The sequence below is a fragment of the Bufo bufo genome, chromosome 2 (genome assembly GCF_905171765.1).
Source record: "Bufo bufo chromosome 2, aBufBuf1.1, whole genome shotgun sequence".
Taxonomy (NCBI): Eukaryota; Metazoa; Chordata; class Amphibia; order Anura; family Bufonidae; genus Bufo; species Bufo bufo.
The window spans coordinates 403,750,254-403,772,058 of NC_053390.1; the positions used below are offsets into that span (position 1 = coordinate 403,750,254).

The 21,805-nt window shown below is 43.7% G+C and overlaps 1 protein-coding gene across 5 annotated transcripts in view; it reads left to right on the forward strand.

Moving 5' to 3' along the window:
• SVEP1 (sushi, von Willebrand factor type A, EGF and pentraxin domain containing 1) overlaps positions 1-21,805 on the forward strand; it is a 459,579-nt gene that overhangs the window by 177,907 nt on the left and 259,867 nt on the right. For all 5 annotated transcript variants that reach the window (XM_040417268.1, XM_040417271.1, XM_040417270.1 and 2 more), the window contains 4 exons: positions 2,669-2,774; positions 3,174-3,353; positions 5,048-5,281; positions 18,701-18,862. In XM_040417268.1, coding sequence (XP_040273202.1) covers positions 2,669-2,774; positions 3,174-3,353; positions 5,048-5,281; positions 18,701-18,862 — 682 coding nt within the window. The remainder of the gene's footprint in view (positions 1-2,668; positions 2,775-3,173; positions 3,354-5,047; positions 5,282-18,700; positions 18,863-21,805) is intronic.

A 21,805-nucleotide genomic window follows, 5' to 3' on the forward strand; every position in this document is an offset into this window, starting at 1 on the left:
AATTCTTCTCAAGGTTCTCTTTAATATACTCCCGCTGAGCCTGAACCTCAGGCCCAGTGAGATTATAAAGATGCCCTCGTGGTGGCATGGTACCTGGCAACAGGTCTATAGGACAATCATATGACCTGTGGGGAGGTAACACATCAGCCCCCTGAGGACTGAACACATCTCGGAAATTATGATACTGCTGTGGTAAAGTACTTAATACTTCCATGGAGGCTAGTGACAGGTCGGGACGAATGCACTTAGTAAGGCATTCCGTACTCCACTGACAAATAAGACCCGAGCGCCAGTCCACTACTGGATTATGGAGCCTTAACCAAGGGAGACCCAAAATCACGGGAGTGGATGGCATGTCAAGGACAAAAAGGCTTAAGGTCTCCCGATGATCAGTCCCCACCGTTACCTGTATTCCCGGAGTCATCCACACTGCACGACCATCTTGAAGAGGGGAACCATCAATCGCGGTCACTGACATGGTGGTTTTCGGCTGGATCAACGGGATGCCAAGTCGACGAACCAAGGTTGAGTCCACAAAATTCCCAGCGGCCCCAGAATCGATTAGTGCTGAAAACTAATGGACCTTGTCTTGCCACCGTAAGGATATGGATACCATCACCCGGCTTGGAGGAGGGATAATAGCACCTAGGGGGTTCTCCTCTATGCCCCCTAGGTTCATTCGTTTCCCGCCGGCAGGAGGGGACAGGTTTTAACGAGGTGTCCAGACTTTCCGCAAAATAGGCACAGGCCTTTCTGTTGGCGACGAGCTCGTTCTGCCTGTGTGAGATGGGAGGATCCAACCTCCATTGGCTCTTCGGCCGATTTAAGAGGCCCTGGATGTGGTCGAGAGGATGAAAACCGAGACGACCGTTCCACTCGCCTCTCACGGATTCGCCTGTCGGCATCGATTGCCTGAGAGATAGCCATTTCCAACGAGAAGGGGGTAGGCAAGGCCAAAAGAAGATCCCGGACCGCATCCGAAAGTCCCAAACGGAAGCGATGGCGTAGGGCTGCGTCGCCCCAGGTGGTGAAAGCTGCCCATCGCCTGAATTCTGCAGCGTATTCTTCAGCTGGGCGGCGGCCTTGTTGAATATGCTCAAGATTGGTCTCTGCGGTGCGAGTACGATCCGGGTCATCGTAAATCACAGCCATAGCCTCGAAGAAGGCGTCCACTGACGAAAAAGCTGTATGGTCTTGAGGCAAATTAAATGCCCAACGTTGGGGGTCTCCACGTAGCAGTGACATTACAATCCCAATTCTCTGCCTGAGAGTGCCAGAAGCCATCGGACGCAACTGGAAATAAAGGAGACAGGAGTCCCTGAAGTTTAAGAACTCCTGTCGCTCTCCTGTGAAGGGGTCAGGCAGAGGGATCTTAGGTTCTGTTTGATGCCTTGCGATAGTGATGGGTAGTGCTGAGGCTCCCTGGATAAGCTGCTGAACCTCCTCCATCACAGTTGTCAGTTGCTCTTGGATTTGCGCTGCAGCGGCTGCTGGTATATTTGGGCGTCGTTGGAACAGCAGGTTAACGGCTCCCGTTAATTCACTCAGCTGCTGCTGGATATTGTCCATGGCAACTGTTAGTTGGGCCCACTGTTCTGTAATGCAAGGCACCAACAAACAGACCAGTGATGAAAGCAAAAAGGTGTTTATTCACCAGAAACATAAACGTCCAGGACACTTGCTGGTAACAAGGAATAATAACAAAAACCAGGCAAGGAGATTCCAGGAATAGTCCCAACCTGTGCTGAATGATGCTGTGCACTTGGCAGTCGAGTCACTCCAGATCTTGGGTCCGTTGCAAAGGACAAAGTTCCTGGCAGTCTTCAGTCACTAGCAGTTGTGACCTATACCTGGTTGAGGGAAAATAACAGTGGGCACTGATCACCCTGAGAGACCTCCTTTTAAATGCCTGCTGACCAATCCCAGGGTGCCAAGTGTCCACTACCATAGGTGAACAAATTGCCCTGCACCTGAGTACATGGCCTAAGGCAATCACAAGTTGATTAACCCATGGCTGGCTCCCTAATCCACTTTGCTCTTGTGAGTCAGTATATTATGCGCCACTGGTCGACGAAGCGCATAAGAAGCGCGTACTCGCGACCGTGTATCCCTTTGCGAACCTGCCCTCGTGCGTACGCACGGACGCATGATTGACTCAGCGCGAGTATGCGAGCGCGTGGACCCAGATGCGGAAACGGAAGTCGCAGGAGACACCGGAGACAACCCTGGCCGCAGCGTCTTGTCACTCGCCTGGCCACTCTGTCCCCGGGACTCTGACGGTCCTCCCCTCCGATGTCCACGCGAACGCATCCCCGCACTGGTTCGCAAAGGGGTCAGCGCTGGTGCATCAGAGACACGCATAACCTGTCCCGCAACTCCACGAGGACCCCTCTTGGTTCCCCTGGAGTGCAAAGCAGGTGAGGATCTTACAGTTTCTTTTAAAATCACTCAATGGTCCAGGAAAAATGGGTCCAAATGCAGCTATTTGTTCTCATTTTGTGAACTGCAGATCTTCAATTACTATGGCATTTACGGTGTACATACAGAATTATAGCACTATTAGTTGTCTGTAGCTTTAGCCAACCTAAGCATTACATTTTGGGTTTAAACTTCATCAGTTTCATGTATTGGTTGGTGCATCATTTAATAGACCATTATTCATTTACAGGTTCCATCCTTCTGCGGTGATGTTGATGACATTGATTGCCGGCTTGAAGATCAGTACCAGCAACAGTGCCTTGACTACAATTATTATGAGAATGGATTTGCTATAGGTGACTGGACAATTAAGATTTTATTCTTTTTAGCTTTTATGGTTTATTTGTTCTAAAACACAATAACTCTGCCACTAATCGGGGTACCAAGTACCATATACTCCAAGTGTGGTCCTACTCAAATACTTAACACCACTAAGCCACACCTCCACTTAATATTAAAACATATCTGACAATAATTCACAATATACATTTTTAAAATGGATCCCATATGTGGCAACCAGGAGGTCGTCACCAGCAACGCCGGTCAGTTTATATATATAAAAGGGTGATAAAAAAAATACACACCCAAACTTTCTAAGTTGTCTTCCTATTCATAAAATCCTCGAAAACACAAGTAAAGAGATATTTTCTATAAAATAAATAAATAGGAGTTTCTTGCATATTAACCTTTTCCAGGACCTGGTGGCTGGGGAGATGCTAACAGACTGGATTACTCTTATGATGATGTTTTTGATGTAACTGATGATGAACTAGGTGAAAAGTCTGAAACCACATCTCATCTACGTGTAAAGAGACATAAGAGGGTGAATATTCCAGCTACAGATCAGAAAGTCAAGTTTGTCTTTAATATTACAGGTAAGTACAATAAAATCTTTTACTGTTATTAGCAAATAAATTTTGATCAGAATCATTTTTACCCATCCACCACAGTAAGGTAACCTCATTTTGGATGGGAACCTACTCTGTATGAGGCCTCTCTCTGTGCCAAGTGGCCTCTTAATTTAGTGAAAGCAGGCTCCACATGTATACTGTGTCTTCTATCTTTGTTACCCCTCAAGTGAGATCAGGGAGAGCAGACTAATTTACATACTGCACTAAATAAAAACAGCCTGTGGAAAGCATGGGTTACCTTGGAGTGCACAACTAAAATGGAGACAGCAAAATTCATACAGCAAAAACAGTAGTGAATGTGTAGGTGCGCATCGCCATGGCTAAAAATACTAAAGTACAAACACAATGCAACACCACTCTGCAAACATAGAATATATGAAATTATGCTATATTCATTATTTAAAGTAAATGAGGTACTTAGCAAATATATTTTGATCAAAATCTTTAGTGCCCATCCACCATGACAAAGTGACCTCATTCTGGATGTGAACCTTCTCTGTATGATACCTCATTCTGTGCCAACCTACCTCTTAATTTGGGGAGATCAGACTTTATGTGTATACTTACATGTCTGCTCTGTTTGTTACCTCTCTGTGTGCCAGTAGGCCTTGTGAAGTCTAGGAGAGGCTTAGTCGTGTGCATCTGCCCACTGATATCTATTTAAGGAGAGGTAACATAGGGAGAAGTAATTAAAGGGGTATTTCCAACTTTGATATTACATGTAGATACATAAATGTCTGATTGATTGGGGTCTTACCTGTGGAACCCTCAACTATCTTCAGAATGATAACAGAGGTGGAACCCACTGATCCAACATTTATTATTTATTCTGTGTGATATATATACTGTGCAGATGTCATAAGTGTCTTAGATAAGTATAACATTTTAACATAGCACAGCCTCAGTTCCTAGCAATGACAGTTTTGTCATGGTGGTTGGAGCCACTTGATGCTGTAGTGTGTTAAGCATGCAGTTACAGAAAATAACAAGAAAAACATAGCTTTTACAACATATACGTAGGTAAGGAACACATAGAAACACTGATGGCTGATTTTAAACTTTTGACTTGAATGTTCCTTTAAGAATATTGTCATCTTTATATGAATGCCACTTTCAGATGTCTTTGCAAGCATAGTCACAACATTTTGGTTTTCATTTCTTTCTTTTATTTCTAAAAAATAAATAAATCACTATGGCCAACATTATGTACACATTATTTGGGTTTTTAAAAGTAAAGAGTAGAACAGGTAGATGTGTCGAACTTTGATATAATTTCTTATTAAAAAGTTAGAATGTAGACTCTTAAGAAAAAGTGAATCTATGCATATGGTTATTCAAACTTTCAGTCATGAAGATTGTACTTGAATGCAATCCATTTCAGTTAATGTACTTATATAGCTTTGTCTTGGTGTGAAGGTATCATATTTTACAGTGGAAGGAAGAGAAATCACTTGGCATCTTGTCATGTTCTAAAACTACACATCTTTATGCTCAATTTATCTTCAATTAATCTCTGTGAACATCTGCCCCAATATAATGTGATATTCTTATTTTCAACAATGGTCTGAAGACATCTGCCAAATGCCTATTGCATAAAACATCATAATTCGTTTTTATGTTGTTTTTTTGTTAAACCTTATCACGATTTTTATTTTCAGCAAGCGTACCATTGCCAGAGAGAAGGAATGACACGGTGGAATTAAGTAACCAAGAACGCCTCCTTAAAACTTTAGAGACTATAACAAATAGGCTGAAGAGGACTCTTCGCAAGGAGCCTCTATATTCCTTCCAGTTTTCTTCAGAAATGATCATAGCTGATAGTAATTCATTGGAGGAAGCTAAAGCTGTTCTCTTTTGTAGACCAGGCTCTGTACTGAAAGGACGAATGTGCGGTAAGATAACTCATATACTTACATTTATAGACTGACATATTGTACTACTTGAATTGAAGAGCTTGCCTCATTATAACAAGCTGTCCCTTGGTACCAAAGGCTGAGGTCTCAGAAGGCACATCTTGAGCCCTAAACCTGGATGACAGTTCTTTCATGCACACTCACTAATTTAATGACATCCTATAATTAACTTTCCCATTAATCCCTAGCACTGTCTTTTTACAATACACAATTGTTACGGAAGTATATGTGAAACCACTGTGTCAACCAATAGATTTTCACCTGGGCTACTTCTAAGGGTATTATCCTGTCAGCATCATGGTTTTTACCCTTTAAAACCTGTAAAGGGATCTGGACTTTACCGCAGGGGAACCACCAGCTTGCTACCTCTTGGAGTAGTGTCTATGTGATTGAAAGCTGACCTATGCGGATCAGAGACATTGATGTAAGCTAACGAGGGGTAGGCAAAATCATAGTCAGGGACAGGCCAAGGTCAGGGCAGGCAGAGAACATGCTATACGGCAAATGGTCCGAGGTCAGGGCAGGCAGCGGTGCATCAATATGGAGGTCAACCATTGGTCAGGCAGTGGAGGGTCAGAATCCAATAAATAGACAGATGGGTTGGTACATGGGCAGTGAGAAATAGCACACCTTAGCAGAAACTAGCGGACTAAGTACTTTATTGCTCAGGCACCTTCCCATAAGGGAAGGTGCCTTAAGTGCCGTAGGACTGCCAGCCATTGATTGGTGAAGATTTGGGTTCACTGGTCTTTTAAGATCTGGAGAGAGCACGTGCACACATCCTATGAGCAGAGGTGGAGGGGCTTTGCCAGAAAGCAGGCTGTTGGTTCCATTCATTACCTCTATCTTTCACCTCTCTTTTTTTTTTAAACCCCTATAAATGCATACTTCATCACTGGTGCCCTAGGCAGCATCCTATTCTGTCTATCTCTCGTCATTCATGCATCACAGACACTTATAACCCTTGTGCTGGAGGAATCCATCTGCTCTCATATAAAACATGAACTTGCTGGTTCTGAGTGAGAGTAGCTGCTTGTTAGCAACTTCCTGCTGTGGCTTAGGCCTCATACACATGACCGGGTTTTGTGGTCCACAAAACTGACAAGAATAGGAGATGTTCTATTTTGTTACTGGCCAATGGAACGGACAAATGGATGCAGACAGAACACCGTGTGCTGTCCTCAACTTTTGCCTCCCCATTGAAATGAATGGGTCTGCATTTGATCAGCGAAAAATGTGGATCAGATGCGGACCAATAATATGGTTGCATGCATGAGGCTTAATACAGGGGATCCTGAGTAGGAGAACTGCTCAATAATGCCAAACTTTACTCTGAGAGCTTTAAAGGGGTTTCAAGACAAAATGATTGGAATAAGGAAGTGAAATCAAACAGTACAGCCCTCATTGCTTCAAAATTTCTTGTTTATTGCATATCAGTCCATAAAAGACATAATGGAGATCCTGGATAGCAAGTATCACAAACTTACCTGCCCGAGCCCCAGCGGTTAGAACTCCAGCTTCGGCACGACCGTGCGGGGAAAAACGTGTTGTGAAGCCACGCCCCCTGGTGATGCAACAGCATCCTTAGAAACAGGATGCAATGCTCTGTTTCTTCCCACAGCGGATATGTGCTGGAGGAAACTAGCAGTAGGTTGATTACCCAGCTGATCTATTCCTCTGTGCTGTGTTCTGACTAATGGAGCGCCGAGTCATGACCTATCAGGTTCTGATACTGGAACTTGGTGCTCTATTTAAACCCTTCCTGGCCTGATACCATTGTCATTGATAGGTTTTCACTCCCTAGCTGAGCTCCCAGTTCTGTATTTGGATTGCTTATTGTATTAACCTCAGCTTGCCTTTGATAACTCTCTGTCTTGTTATTTGGAATTGTGTTTACTGTCTGGTTCTGACTTTGGCTTGGCTATTCCGAATAACCTATGTCGTCTGATTTGGTACTGCATTGTCCGCCTGGTTCCGACCCATTCCTGTACGACTGTTTTTGTGTAGTTTCTTTTCTGTGTATGTGTCAGTCCTGCACCTAGCAGAGTAGGGAACGTCAACCAGTTGTGGACTTGCCACATAGGGCTTGTACTGCAAGTAGGCAGCGAAAGCAGTCTGGGTTCCAGTTAGGGCTCACTGTCTGTGTGTTCCTGCATACTGTGTTGACAGTGGGACTCCTACTAGCTAAGTTGGCATGATGGCTGCAGCATTGCCAGACCGGCGGCAGAATTAGATGACTTTTGGAAATGGGCACACACGTGGCGCACCTTCACCAATAGCTCAGGCAAATTGGGGTAGGTTTGGAGAAACCTGTAATGACCGACGTCACGCACAGGGAGGATAAAAGGGAAAGCCCTGCCCAAGGGAGAGGGAAAGGTGGTGACCCCTAACTCACCTTGCGGCTGGCACCTGACTGCCCTGACGTCCCTAGACGGGTTCCTCACCCGTGCGGCGATCACGTGCCTAAACCCTGGCTTTCTCTAAAATGAGCCCTAGATAGTGAACGGGCCGGTGGGATCGCTAGTCCGCACCACTATCACTAAGAGGGAAACACCAGGGAGAGGACAGACAAAACAGACAAACACATACACCCAGGTGGGCGATCACAATAGACCACAAAGGTCCAACAGGGATCCGGAGGGTAGCGTTCTGGACCAACTACCAGAGAACGCAGCAACACAGCTCCAGAAGGTCAGAATAGATGTCCAGGCAGGAAGTTCTATCTCTGGCAACCAGAGAAGTGTGAGAGAGGAATATAAGGAGGTTTGGGAGTGCTGGACAAGGAACAGCTGAGGAGAAGGAGCTATGGATCCCTGAGTGAGCCAAAAGGGTTTGCAAAGCAAACCCAGAAAGCTACCATAAGGAAAACAGCCCTATCTTAAATAGAGCGTGCAGCCAACCGCTGCGACTTCCTGACCCCGGGTATAACGGAGTCAGGCGTGGTTCTCGATACCCTCGTGACAAAACCACTGAACCACTAAGTTGAACACAAGGGCTAGGCATGGTATGTGTGCGAGCTTGCCGAGCTCCAAAGCCACCACCAAGTTACGGTCATTATCAGACACAGCTATGCCTGGTTGTAGGTTGAGTAGCGAGAGCCACAGCTCGGTCTGGTCCCTTATACCCTGCCACAGCTCTGCAGCGGTGTGATGTTTGTCACCTAAACATATTAGTTTAAGCACGGCCTGTTGCCGCTTCCCCACTGCAGTGCTTCCAGCTACTGACTGATGTCTGAATGGTGCTGCAAGATGATAATTCAGAGGTGAAATTGGAGGAGGAGGTGGAGGAGGAGGTGGAGGAGGAGAAGGGGGGGTTGTAGCCACTAATGTAGGTGGTGAAGGAAATCCTGATGGAAGTAGTGCCCGCAATCCTTGGCGTCGGTAGCACCTGTGCCATCCCAGGGTACGACTCGCTCCCGGCCTCCACAACGTTCACCCAGTGTGCCGTCAGGGAAATAGCATCCCTGGCCACAAGCACTTGTCCAATGTCAGTAGTTAAGTGGACCTTCCTAATAACTGCGTTGGTCAGGGCACGGGTGATGTAACGGGACACATGCTGGTGTAAGGCGGGGATGGCACACCGGGAAAAATAGAGGCGGCTGCGGATTGAGTAACGAGGGACCGCAGCCGCCATCAGGCTGCGGAAAGCCTCAGTGTTCACAAGCTGAAATGGCAACATTTCCAGGGCCAGCAATTTGTAAAGGTGCTCATTTAGTTCTATGGCCTGTGGGTGGGTTGATGTCTGTGTTTTTGCGCTTTCGTTCAAAGGCCTGGGGTATGGACTTCTGTACTCTGCACTGGGACACAGAAATGGATGTGCTAGCTGATGGTGCTTGCGAAGGTCCAGGTGCATGGCGGGCCTGCGTCTTGGACAGGGGATGGCCAGCACGTAACACAGGAGAACAGGAGGCAGTCATGTGTCCCGCAGACACTGATTGTGGACCCAGGCATTCGGCCCACCTATTAGGGTGATTTGATGCCATGTGGCGGATCATGCTGGTGGTGGTGAGGTTGCTAGTGTTCACGCCCCTGCTCATTTTGGTACAGCACAGGTTGCAAATAACAATTCTTTTATCGTCCACACTTTCCTAAAAAAAAAGCGCCAGAATGCGGAACACCTACATTTTGGCAAGGGAGAATGCAGGCCTGTTGCGGACCTGTTTGGTGTGGCCCGTCTTCTCCCTTTTGCCACCCCACTGCCTCTTCCAGCCTGTTGCGGTGCTGCGGATCCCTTCCCCTCCGTACTGCTGTTCTCGCTCGGCTTGCCACCTTCCCAGGTTGGGTCAGTGTTTTAATCGTCCAGCACCTCCTGGAAGACAGGGTGGTGCTTAACCGACTGGAAGCATTATCTGCGGCAATCCAACTGACCACCTGGTCGCACTGGTGTGACCTAGAGAGTGGTGTCCTGCTCCGCACTGCAAACTGAGACATGAAGCTATGTATCGTGGATGAGTGTGTTTCTTGTGCTCTGGCAGCAGGCACAGTTTCACCGCGCCCAGGACCACAGCCCCTGCGTGCACCATCAGCAGCACGGCCACTTCCCCATCCCTTACTGTTCGCCTTCTGCATATTAAATGGTATATATGCTTGCAAGTATGTCACATGTACAGTAGCGCAGGTTTTGTAAATGTATGCGCAAATAAATGAAACTAAACGTCACTGATATTTAGGATGTGCAAATGTTATACAGGAGATGTTGCGCAGATAATGTCGCTGTCACCAGCAGCGAAATTTTTTTACTGAATGTTACTGATATTTATGATGTGCAAACGTTATACAGGAGATGCAGCGCAGGTAAGGTCGCTGCCACCAGCGGCGGAAAAATTTAACTGAAAGTCACTGATATTAATGATGTGCAAACGTTATACAGGAGATGTAGTGCAGGTAATGTCGCTGTCACCAGCGGCTAAGAAAAAATTACACTGGATGTCACAGATATTTAGGATGCGCAAACGTTATACAGGAGATGTAGCGCAGGTAATGTCGCTGACACCAGCGGCTAATAACAAATTACAGGGAAAGTAACTGATATTTATGATGCGCAAACGTTATACAGAAGATGTAGCGCAGGTAATGTCACTGTCACCAGCGGCAAAAAAATTAGACTGAATGTCACTGCTATTTATGATGCACAAATGTTATACAGGAGATGTAGCGCAGGTAATGTCGATGGCTAAGAAAAAATTACACTGAATGTCAAAGATATTTAGGATCTGCAAACGTTATACAGGAGATGTGGCGCAGGTAATGTCGCTGACACCAGCGGCTAATAAAAAATTACAGGGAAAGTCACTGATATGTTTGATGCGCAAACGTTATACAGGAGATGTAGCGCAGGTAATGTAACTGCCCGCAGCGGACACCGTCTACGGAAAAAGTACACTGGATGCCACAGATATTTTTAGGATGCGCAAACGTTATACAGGAGATGTAGCGCAGGTAATGTAATTGTCTGCAGCGGACACCATCTACGGAAAAAGTACACTGGATTTCAGATATTTTTAGGCTGCGCACACGTTACACAGGAGATGTAGCGCAAATAATGTCGCTGTCTGCAGCGGCCAAACAATTGCAAGCTATTTAGCGCAGGTTGCGCTAATAATATATATTGCTGCCAGACACAACAATAGTCCTTAAAAGGACTTTTGGGTCTCTAATCACACGCAATTGCAAGCTATTTAGCGCAAGTTGCGCTAAAAATAAATATTGCTGACAGACACCACAATAGTCATTAAAAGCACTTTTGGGTCTCTAACTTCAACCCTGCCTAACCAAAAAATTAAATTAAATTCCCTACACTATCTGTCCCTTCTACAGCACAGCTCTCCCTGACTAAGACTAGCCGAACCACATGCCTTATAGCACCTGATGACGCGTTCCGGCCAGCCAATCACTGTAATGCCAGTAACCAACATGGCAACGGCATTACAGTTCGTGTCAGCACTTACCTGCACGTTTATTGGCTGAGTAGCAGCCAACAAACGCGCTGGGAGGAGACTCCAGCATGGCGCTCGAGCACACGCTGTATTCGGCAGAACACCGCGATGTGCTGAGCATCACGTAGCTCGAGGTGAACTGGTATTCGGCTAAGCATGCTCGATCATCACTAATCAATATCATAATAAAGATATTCAGTAATTGTTCTAACACATGTGGCATTGCGTTTGTTTTTGTTCTATTAGGCATTTATTGTGACTGATATCAAGCACAACTGATTTTCAGCCTATGAACGTATCATATGCACACCAGGTTACTACTGTAGTTCTGAAAATAAAATTACAATTTGATCTAAGATACCATATGTCAGGGTGGATGTGCTGCATGTAACAGTCTAATTTCCTCATCTTGCTGACTTAACTGGATGGTGTTGATGCATTTATACCAGCAATTAGTCCAATGTACTATGTCAGTGGTGGAAATATATGAAGCAACTGAAGTAACTTGGGATATCCAGCTTTGGCAACATGCGCCTGGTAGAGCTATGTACACTACGATTAACCAGTTGAGAGGCACTTGGAGTCCCTATGGTTCCATGCTACCGCATAGTACATTTTGCCCCAAAGCTATTTTTTTAGTATTTAGTATTTTTTTCTGCTTGTTGTAATATGCTGATATACTTGTTGGCAGATATAATTGCCATTTACTCTGAGCTCAGTAGATCTGATGTTATAGGAATAATTCTAGCTGCTTACAAATGTGTTTACTGTATACTAGACAAAGCTGAATATGTGTAAATCTCTAGATGAATGAGGTATTGGATGCCCATTCTGCCTATTGCAATATACAGTCAAGGTAAACACTTTATTATTCTGTATATTCATATGTAAAATTCTATCTGTCAGTCTTCACAGAAATTATTACTTTCTTGAAGGACTACTTTAACCCTGAAAATGCAGGTCTGATTAAACTTAAACAATTATGCTTTTTTAAGGTTATAGTGAGGCAAACAAGATGATGGAAACCACTCCTCTAGCTGTCATTCTGCTCTCAGAAAAGGCATGAAGAAAACAAAGGAGTCAATTTGATTCACTACATACTTTTTACTACTGTACATACTGTTTGGCACGTTTATTAGGCTACAATGAAGGCTAAACCCCTTGTTTTCGCACATGTAGTGGCACAAAAGTACAAACTGTTTTACGGAAATGCTGTTTTACTCCCCTTTCACATGAGCGAGTTTTCCCGAGTTTTCCGCGCGGGTGCAATGCGTGACGTCAACACATAGCACCCGCACTGAATCCTGACCCATTAATTTCAATGGGTCTGTGTACATGAGCGTTTTTTTCACGCATCAGTACTGTGTTGCGTGAAAAACACAGCATGTTCTATATTCTGAGTTTTTCACGCCGCTCTGGCCTCATAGAAGTGAATGGGGCTTTAGTGAAAAACGCATTGCATCCAGAAGCAAGTGCAGATGCAAAGCATTTATCACTGATGGTTGCTAGGAGATGTTGTTTGTAAACCTTCAGTTTTTTATCACGTGCGTGAAAAACGCATCAAAACGCATTGCACCCGCGCAGAAAAAACTGAACAACTGAACGCAATTGCAGACAAAACTGACTGAACTTGCTTGAAAAATAGTGCGAGTTTCACTGAACGCACCCTGAACGCATCCGGACCTAATCTGTCACGCTCGCGTGAAAGAGGCCTTATATAGTCTCTTATTGGAGGACTTGTTTCCTCCCAACATACCCTCACAAACATAATAGATTCATAATAATTAGTGTTAAGCGAACTTGTGTTTTAAGTTCAGCATCTAAAGTTCGGGTTATCGAAGAATCCCGTTATGGATTCTAAATTCTGTTATGGTCCATGGTAGCGGAATCCATAACGGGATTCTTCGATAACCCGAACCCGAACTTTAGACACTGAACTTAAAACACAAGTTCGCCCAACACTAATAATAATTCATCGGCAGGCTCAAGCTCATCTGGTGGACTCAGGCACCGATATGATAATGGAAACCAACTACTACAGGGCCAGGTCAGCAGAATTCACAAAGCAAGCTGACAAACACCTCTTCAAAATAGTCAGATGGTGGATGTTCAGTCTTGGGCTCAAGGTTTTCCAATTCAACCCTGTTCACCAGTGACCATGCTGCTCCCTCCATGTTAGCACTAAAGATCTCAGCTTCTGAATGACAAAAGTTCACATGTTACCCACTAATGCTATGAATACATTTTACTATCATCCTTGGCTTCTAGCATGTATTGTATCATATTGTATTATTTACAGTAAGTAATGGGTATGACTGAAGGTCTAATCCAATCTAAGTAATTCTGTTAAGACATTAGTTTAAATGTTAATGGCATGCATTAGGTTCTCGAGATATTGAAGATATGTGGAAGTAATGTTATAGAGTCCAGCAGCAGAAGCGTCTGTAAGACAAGAATAAGTGGTGACAAAAATGCTCTGACTGCCCTGGAGGTGGCAGTATTTGTATGCAGTAGAATATTTTTGCAGTGCTGCTTTAGACAGTAATCAGCTTTTGCACACGACTAGTAAGTAAGGATGAAGCAGAATGTTCAGAAAGGTAATCATTAATCAAGCATTTTTAAGAGCACCGTGCTGAAACCTAGTGGAAATCTTTAAATAGAATAAGAAGTAAGCAAGCATGCAAAATATGTTACCACTTTCATGAACAGAAACTCACTAATGTGTCCCATATGGAAACCATAGTATGATAAGCATGGACTGGATTGTATTTAATATTATAGTATACATAAAGAAGGCATGAAGTGCCGATAGAACTGGAAGCTGCTCAGTATACCATTACAGCGTATGAATAAAAAAGCATAATGAACGCTGCTATTTCTTATATATTTTTTCTTCTACATTTTGTTTTATTGAGATATTTAGTAAATACAAGCAGTCGAACAATTACTGTATAGGAAAGGTGACGCTTGTAGAACATGTCGAAGGACAAGCAGACGTGCCAGAAGACTAAAGAGTAGAATGGAAATGGGAGGAGGGGGAAATAATAACTAGGGAAAGGAAAGAAATGAAATAATACAATACACACAAATAGTATATGAGCCATATATGTATGTATACTGTATATATGGCCTTTGCTCATTTCTTTGTGCTCTTTCCTCTCTCCCTCAGTTTTTCTCTTGCTGGACTGTAGAACTAGTGTCCACTTTGCAAACACCAGGCTGATGTACATCAGTTTGTCTTAACTGTACTGAAAGAATATGAGGGTTTTTTACTATGGGCATACAGGTTTCTATACTATATATTTGACATATTAGCCGTAAAGATCCTGCCCAGTTCAATGGTTGAACACAGTGTGAGCCTAGCCTAACACAGATAGGGCTAGATTCAAACTTTCACCAATTTAGTACAAATAAATATTTTTGAATCATTGCTACAGTATATACAAAATAAAATATATATATATATATATATATATATATACACTCACCTAAAGAATTATTAGGAACACCATACTAATACGGTGTTGGACCCCCTTTTGCCTTCAGAACTGCCTTAATTCTACGTGGCATTGATTCAACAAGGTGCTGATAGCATTCTTTAGAAATGTTGGCCCATATTGATAGGATAGCATCTTGCAGTTGATGGAGATTTGAGGGATGCACATCCAGGGCACGAAGCTCCCATTCCACCACATCCCAAAGATGCTCTATTGGGTTGAGATCTGGTGACTGTGGGGGCCATTTTAGTACAGTGAACTCATTGTCATGTTCAAGAAACCAATTTGAAATGATTGGAGCTTTGTGACATGGTGCATTATCCTGCTGGAAGTAGCCATCAGAGGATGGATACATGTTCTCATTCTGTTTATGCCAAATTCGGACTCTACCACTTGAATGTCTCAACAGAAATCGAGACTCATCAGACCAGGCAAAATTTTTCCAGTCTTCAACAGTCCAATTTTGGTGAGCTCGTGCAAATTGTAGCCTCTTTTTCCTATTTGTAGTGGAGATGAGTGGTACCCGGTGGGGTCTTCTGCTGTTGTAGCCCATCCGCCTCAAGGTTGTGCGTGTTGTGGCTTCACAAATGCTTTGCTGCATACCTCGGTTGTAACGAGTGGTTATTTCAGTCAACGTTGGTCTTCTATCAGCTTGAATCAGTCGGCCCATTCTCCTCTGACCTCTAGCATCCACAAGGCATTTTCGCCCACAGGACTGCCGCATACTGGATGTTTTTCCCTTTTCACACCATTCTTTGTAATCCCTAGAAATGGTTGTGCGTGAAAATCCCAGTAACTGAGCAGATTGTGAAATACTCAGACCGGCCCGTCTGGCACCAACAACCATGCCACGCTCAAAATTGCTTAAATCACCTTTCTTTCCCATTCTGACATTCAGTTTGGAGTTCAGGAGATTGTCTTGACCAGGACCACCCCCCTAAATGCATTGAAGCAACTGCCATGTGATTGGTTGACTAGATAATTGCATTAATGAGAAATAGAACAGGTGTTCCTAATAATTCTTTAGGTGAGTGGATATATATATATAGTAAAAAATGCCTAATGAGGCTACTACACAGTAAAAACATTCAAAATCAAGATCGGTTGAGATAACCCATCTTGCTTCCACATGCCCAAAAGTTTAATTAGTAGGAAAGGTTTTGGAGGTGCATGGAGCACAATCATGGTCCTAACAGTATAAAAAGTAGTTATCTACATGCCACTTGCCTTGTAATGCACTGAGTTTTGGGGGCCTGACACTCATACTTACACGCCTATAGCTTCTATCTATCTATCTATCTATCTATCTATCTATCTATCTATCTATCTATCTATCTACTGTATCTATCTATCTATCTATCTATCTATCTATTTATCTATTTATCATTGGAACACAAAATACTATAAGTGCACCATTTGGGTGTACTACTCATGTCTTTATTGACTATTTTGAGTAAACAGCTATAGTGCAAGGAGAAACAGTAAGTGAACCATTGAATTTATTAAGCTGTAGATCCTCCTTTTTCATCATGTATGGACACCAATAAGAGAGCTGATTATCTCCAAAATAAAATCATTATGACACCTGTCCACCTGGATTTTGCAAAATAAGTCTGGGAAAATTTTATAGACAAATCATTTTTTTTTTTGTACTAAAGTTTGTAGGAGAAGGAAGATTGTATACCAATACCAAAGCCTCATTGCAACTGTGAAGCATAGTGGAAAAAGCATCATGGTTTTGGGCTGATTTGCTGTTTTTAGGACCTGGGTGCATTATTGATGGATCATTGAAAGAACAGTGTATTCTAAGGTGTATGAAAACATTTTACAGGAGAATGTAGGGGCGGCAGTCCATTATATCTCAAACTATAGCAACATTGGGTGATGCAACAAGACAAAGATCCAAAGCACACAAGTAACTATAAAAGGTTTTTGTTTTTGGAATAGCCTAAACCCCTATGTCAGGACCAGAGGACGAGGATCCTCTGGGTCAGCTGCTAGTGGTCTGGGAATTAGCCCAATATTGCTGACTACTGACTCCCAGAGTCAGGGCACCAGTGTTTGCACCAGTCACCCAGACAGCAGGAGTGTGTACAGCAGAGGCAGAGTAACGGAACAGATGATCTTTACTGGCAGAAGGTAGACAAAAGTCACTTGATACAAAGGCAAAACAAATTTCAGAGTAATACGGTATACTGGGTCAGGCGGACTCGTAGTCAGGCAGTGCAAGGTCAGAGGTCCAGGACACCTTACAGATGATGGCAGGTAGAATTGAAGTCAAGCAATGGGGATAAATAGTCCAGGTAATCCAAGCAGCAGACAGCAGGCAGAATCGTAGTCCAAGTAGAAGACAGGCAGGGAAGGTCAGGGTTAATTGGCAAAAGTCCAGTACACAGCAGGGCAGGGAAAATGTGGTCAGTGAAACCGTCCTATATACCAGTATACCTGCTTTCGGGGGGGGGGACAGTAATCAGGAAGTGTGCTCTCCTTTCCTATAACTAAAGGAGAGGTGCAGGCGCGTGCACTACAGTGCACAAGACAAGACCTGGCGGTGAGGGCGGAGGTATAAAAAGTGCGAGCCTGCCCTGCCCACCAGGTAGGCCAGAGCTTGGGACCCATGGCGCTGCAGTGTGCAGACAGCGGTCTGCCACACTGCGGTGATGCTACAGCCACGGGCCCAATAGTGACACCCATGTATCTACTGTGGTATGATTTGAAGGGCATTGTGCCTATGGTCATGCCAGAAAATTTCATTTGCAGGGAGGAATGGTCCAAAATTCCTCCAAAATGTTGTGCAACTATTATTTGTACCTGCATTAAATATATGGTGGAAGTAATTGCTGCTAATGGAGACCTACTGGTTATCAAATTCAAGGGTTCACTTCATGGATGGTACAACAATTGGTATGCTATTTGTTTAAAAGGGTATTGCCACCTCAGCCTTTCATAGCTGGAGTTGCAGAAGCATCCCATCCGGCTCTTCTCCTCTGTTTCCGTAGCTTACAAAGCAGTGAATGGAAAGTACACTGTTTCTGGTAACTCAAGGTTTATGAAAACATTGTAGCTTGCTGTGCTATGCTGTTTGCGTAGCTCCAATTCTCTACTATGGTAGTTACGACAACAGCAGAATGCCGGCCACTCAGCTATTTCCGTAACTCTACCTCCCCTTGGCTGGCACTTGCTGGGTTTATTTTCATCCCCACCATTAAAGACTATCAAATCTTTAGCTAATCATCTCTGTCTTTTAATGTTACCATCCATGAGTGAATTTGTAGTAGAAGCACAAGGAATGTTCTTGCTATGAGATTACAAATACAAACATAGCTTGCTTTGTGCCTGAATGGTTAAGTAATAAAAAAAAAATGGAAAGAAAAATAGTTTTCTTTAAAATGATGTCAGGTTTTAGAACATTTCTACATGTGTAACACATGGTGAAATACTAGTCACCTTTTGATTCTTGTTTGTTACTTCTTCAGGATGACTTTGCCAAATGACACTCTTGCTCAATTTCACTTACTATTATTGTGTGATAATTCTTATTCTTATTATTAGCTCATAGAGAAAAAATCAATACGTAATCAGGTTTATTTATTAAATGTTATAATAAGGCATGGGAAGATATTTTGCTTTATAAAGAAGCTGAGCATCTGTTTTCTTAGAATGTGTTTGATAAATGAAGAGTGCTAAACTCTTGAGTCACATTATAGGATTAAGATAAATCAGAGGTAATCTTCTTAACTTTGATGATCGTAACTTCCAGTAGCTATTATTTAGCTATAAAGATCATGTTGTATGACTCGCCATGAATTTATCATTGTGATTAGCAGGGACTGGATCAAGAATAGCAATTAAGCCTTTGTATTAGTGTCTTTTGATTCTGGTAGCCTGCAGCTCTCGGCTTTTTATGGCTTTGGTTCGGTAGCTAGACTGTGTAGAGAGAACTCACTTGTTTGTATATTTCCACAGTAAACTGTCCAAAGGGTACATTTTATTCTTTGGAACACAACACATGTGAAAGCTGCTGGATGGGCTCATACCAGGATGAAGAAGGCCAAATGGAGTGCAAAAACTGCCCTATCGGTACTTATACTGAATACCTGCACTCCAAGCGTATATCTGAATGCAAAGGTAGGTACTCATATATGGTGGTTGTTATTATGTCAGTGTCAACTGAATAAGAACATTCCTTGTTTCTCTTTATTCTGATGTTGGTTTGTATTTTGCCTGCTCAAACATTTGGATCATTGGTATTTTAGGAAAAAATTGTGGTATATACATATTCTTAGTATGTCATTTTTAGAGGTACAGTCCTGATCAAAAGTTTAAGACCACTTGAAAAATGGCAAAAAAACATATTTAGCATGGCTGGATCTTAACAAGGTTCCAAGTAGAGCTTTAACATGCAACAAGAAGAAATGGGAGTGAGACAAAACATTTTTTGAGCATTCAATTTAATGGAAACAACGAATAAACTGAAACAGGCTGTTTTTCAGCTGATCAAAAGTTTAGGACCACAACTCCAAAAAAAAAACTAAACCCCCCCCAAAACAGAAATCCAACTTCCAAACATGAACTTAGTAATGAGTAGCTCCGCCGTTATTGTTTATCACTTCAAAAATTAGTTTCGGCATGCTTGATGCAAGCGTTTCCATGAGGTGAGTGGGAACATTTCTCCAAGTGGTGAAGACAGCTGCACGAAGGCCATCCACTGTCTGGAACTGTTGTCCATTTTTGTAAACTTCCCTTGCCATCCATCCCCAAAGGTTCTCAATTGGATTTAGATCAGGGGAACACGCAGGATGGGCCGAAAGAGTGATGTTATTCTCCTGGAATAAGTCCCTTGTCCTGCGGGCATTGTGTACTGTAGCGTTGTCCTGTTGAAAAACCCAGTCGTTACCACACAGACGAGGGCGCTCAGTCATGAGGAATGCTCTCTGCAACATCTGGACATAGCCAGCGGCCGTTTGACGCCCCTGCACTTCCTGAAGTTCCATTGTTCCACTGAAGGAAAAAGCACCCCAGACCATTATGGCGCCCCCTCCACTGTGGCGCGTAGAAAACATCTAAGGTGGGATCTGCTTGTCATGCCAGTAACGTTGGAAACCATCAGGACCATCAAGGTAAAAAAAATTCTCATCAGAGAATAAAACTTTCTTCCACCTTTGAATGAATGTCCTATGTTTGGTGCTCTCTTGCAAAGTCCAAACGAGCAGTTCTGTGGCGTTCAAGGAGACGAGGTCTTTGAAGACGTTTTTTGTTTTTGAAGCCCTTCAGTCTCAGATGCTGTCTGATGGTTATGGGGCTGCAGTCAGCACCAGTAAGGGTCTTAATTTGGGTCGAGGATCGTCCAGTATCTTGACGGACAGCCAATTGGATCCTCCGGCTCAGTGCTGATGAAATTTTTTTTGGTCTTCCACTTTACTTTTTTGTTCCATAACCCTCAGGATCATTTAAGAAATTCCAGCGATGGCGCGCTGTGAGAGACCCTGCTTATGCAGTTCAACAACCCGACCACGTTAAAAAAGGGAGAGTTTTTTTGCCTTTGCCATCACAACGTGTGACTACCTGACAGAAAATGACAATTAATCCACATCTTTGCACAGATTTGGCCTTTTAAAGGCATGTGGTCCTAAAATTTTGATCAGCTGAAAAGCAGCCTGTTTCAGTTTATTCGTTGTTTTCATTAAATTTAATGCTCAAAACATGTTTCGTCTCACTCTCATTTCTTCTTGTTGCATGTTGAAGCTCTACTTGGAACCTTGTTAAGATCCAGCCATGCTACATATGATTTTTTGCCATTTTTCAAGTGGTCTTAAACTTTTGATCAGGACTGTATGTCTCCCTGCCATGCCACTGCCTGCAAGTGGCAATTATGATTTAGTCATAGCTGCTGGAGAACTAGCACAAGGATGGATCAAAATTAGAGGTGGGGTGACAAATCCGTCAAATCCACGAATCCCTCGAATCTTGCTGAATTCGTGGGATTCTTGGACTCGAATCCCAATGTTCGATAACGGGATTCATTGTCGACGAATCCTGTTATCGAATAATCGGCCGATGCTATGCGGGCTAGGCGGTTTACTTTAACTTTAAGTCAGCGCATCTTTATTACCTTACAATGAAGCTCATTCATAAAGTGGGTGGAGCAGGTGCATCACGTGAGTGAGTGACGTTACGCCGCCGCCCGCTCTGCCTGTTACTGGAGCTTCATTGTAAGGTAATAAAGATGTGCTGAACCTGAAGTTAAAGTAAAAGTTACTGCCGGGTCAGGGATGTTATGGGGGGGGGGGATCTGTGGATGGCGCTGTTATGGGGAGGGGGATCTGTGGATGGCGCTGTTATGGGGAGGGGGATCTGTGGATGATGCTGTTATGGGGAGGGGGATCTGTGAATGGCGCTGTTATGGGGGATCTGTGGATGGCGCTCTTATGGGGGATCTGTGGATGGCGCTGTTATGGGGGGGATATAAGATGCTATATAGTGTCATCCATAGATCCCCCATAGCATGGTTATCCACAGATCCCCCTCCATAACAGTGTCATCCACATATCCCCCTCCCCATAACAGTGCCATCCACAGATCCCCTCCATAACAATGCCATCCACAGATCCCCTCCATAACAATGCCATCCACAGATCTCCCCCATAATAACGCCATCCACAGATCCCCCATAACAGTGCCATCCTCAGATCCCCCATAACTGTGTCATCCACAGATCCCTCCCATAACAGCGCCATCCACAGATCCCCCATAACCGTGTCATCCACAGATTCCCCATAATAGTGTGTCATCCAGAGATCACTTTGTTTCTTACACCGTTCGCACAATTCTTATGTACAGGGTTCGTAGGATTTCGAGATTCGAAAGATTAGATATATTCGAGAACCTTTTCGGATTCGGATAAAAAAAAAATTGGATGCGTCCCACCTCTAATCAAAATCAATGGAAGCCCAAGTGCAAAGCTTGTAATTACGAAAGGGAGGAGACAGGAAGTGATCATTAACCCACAATATGGTCATTATTCACTTGGCTGATCACCATGGAGAGACCACATGGAGGAACCCCAGTCAT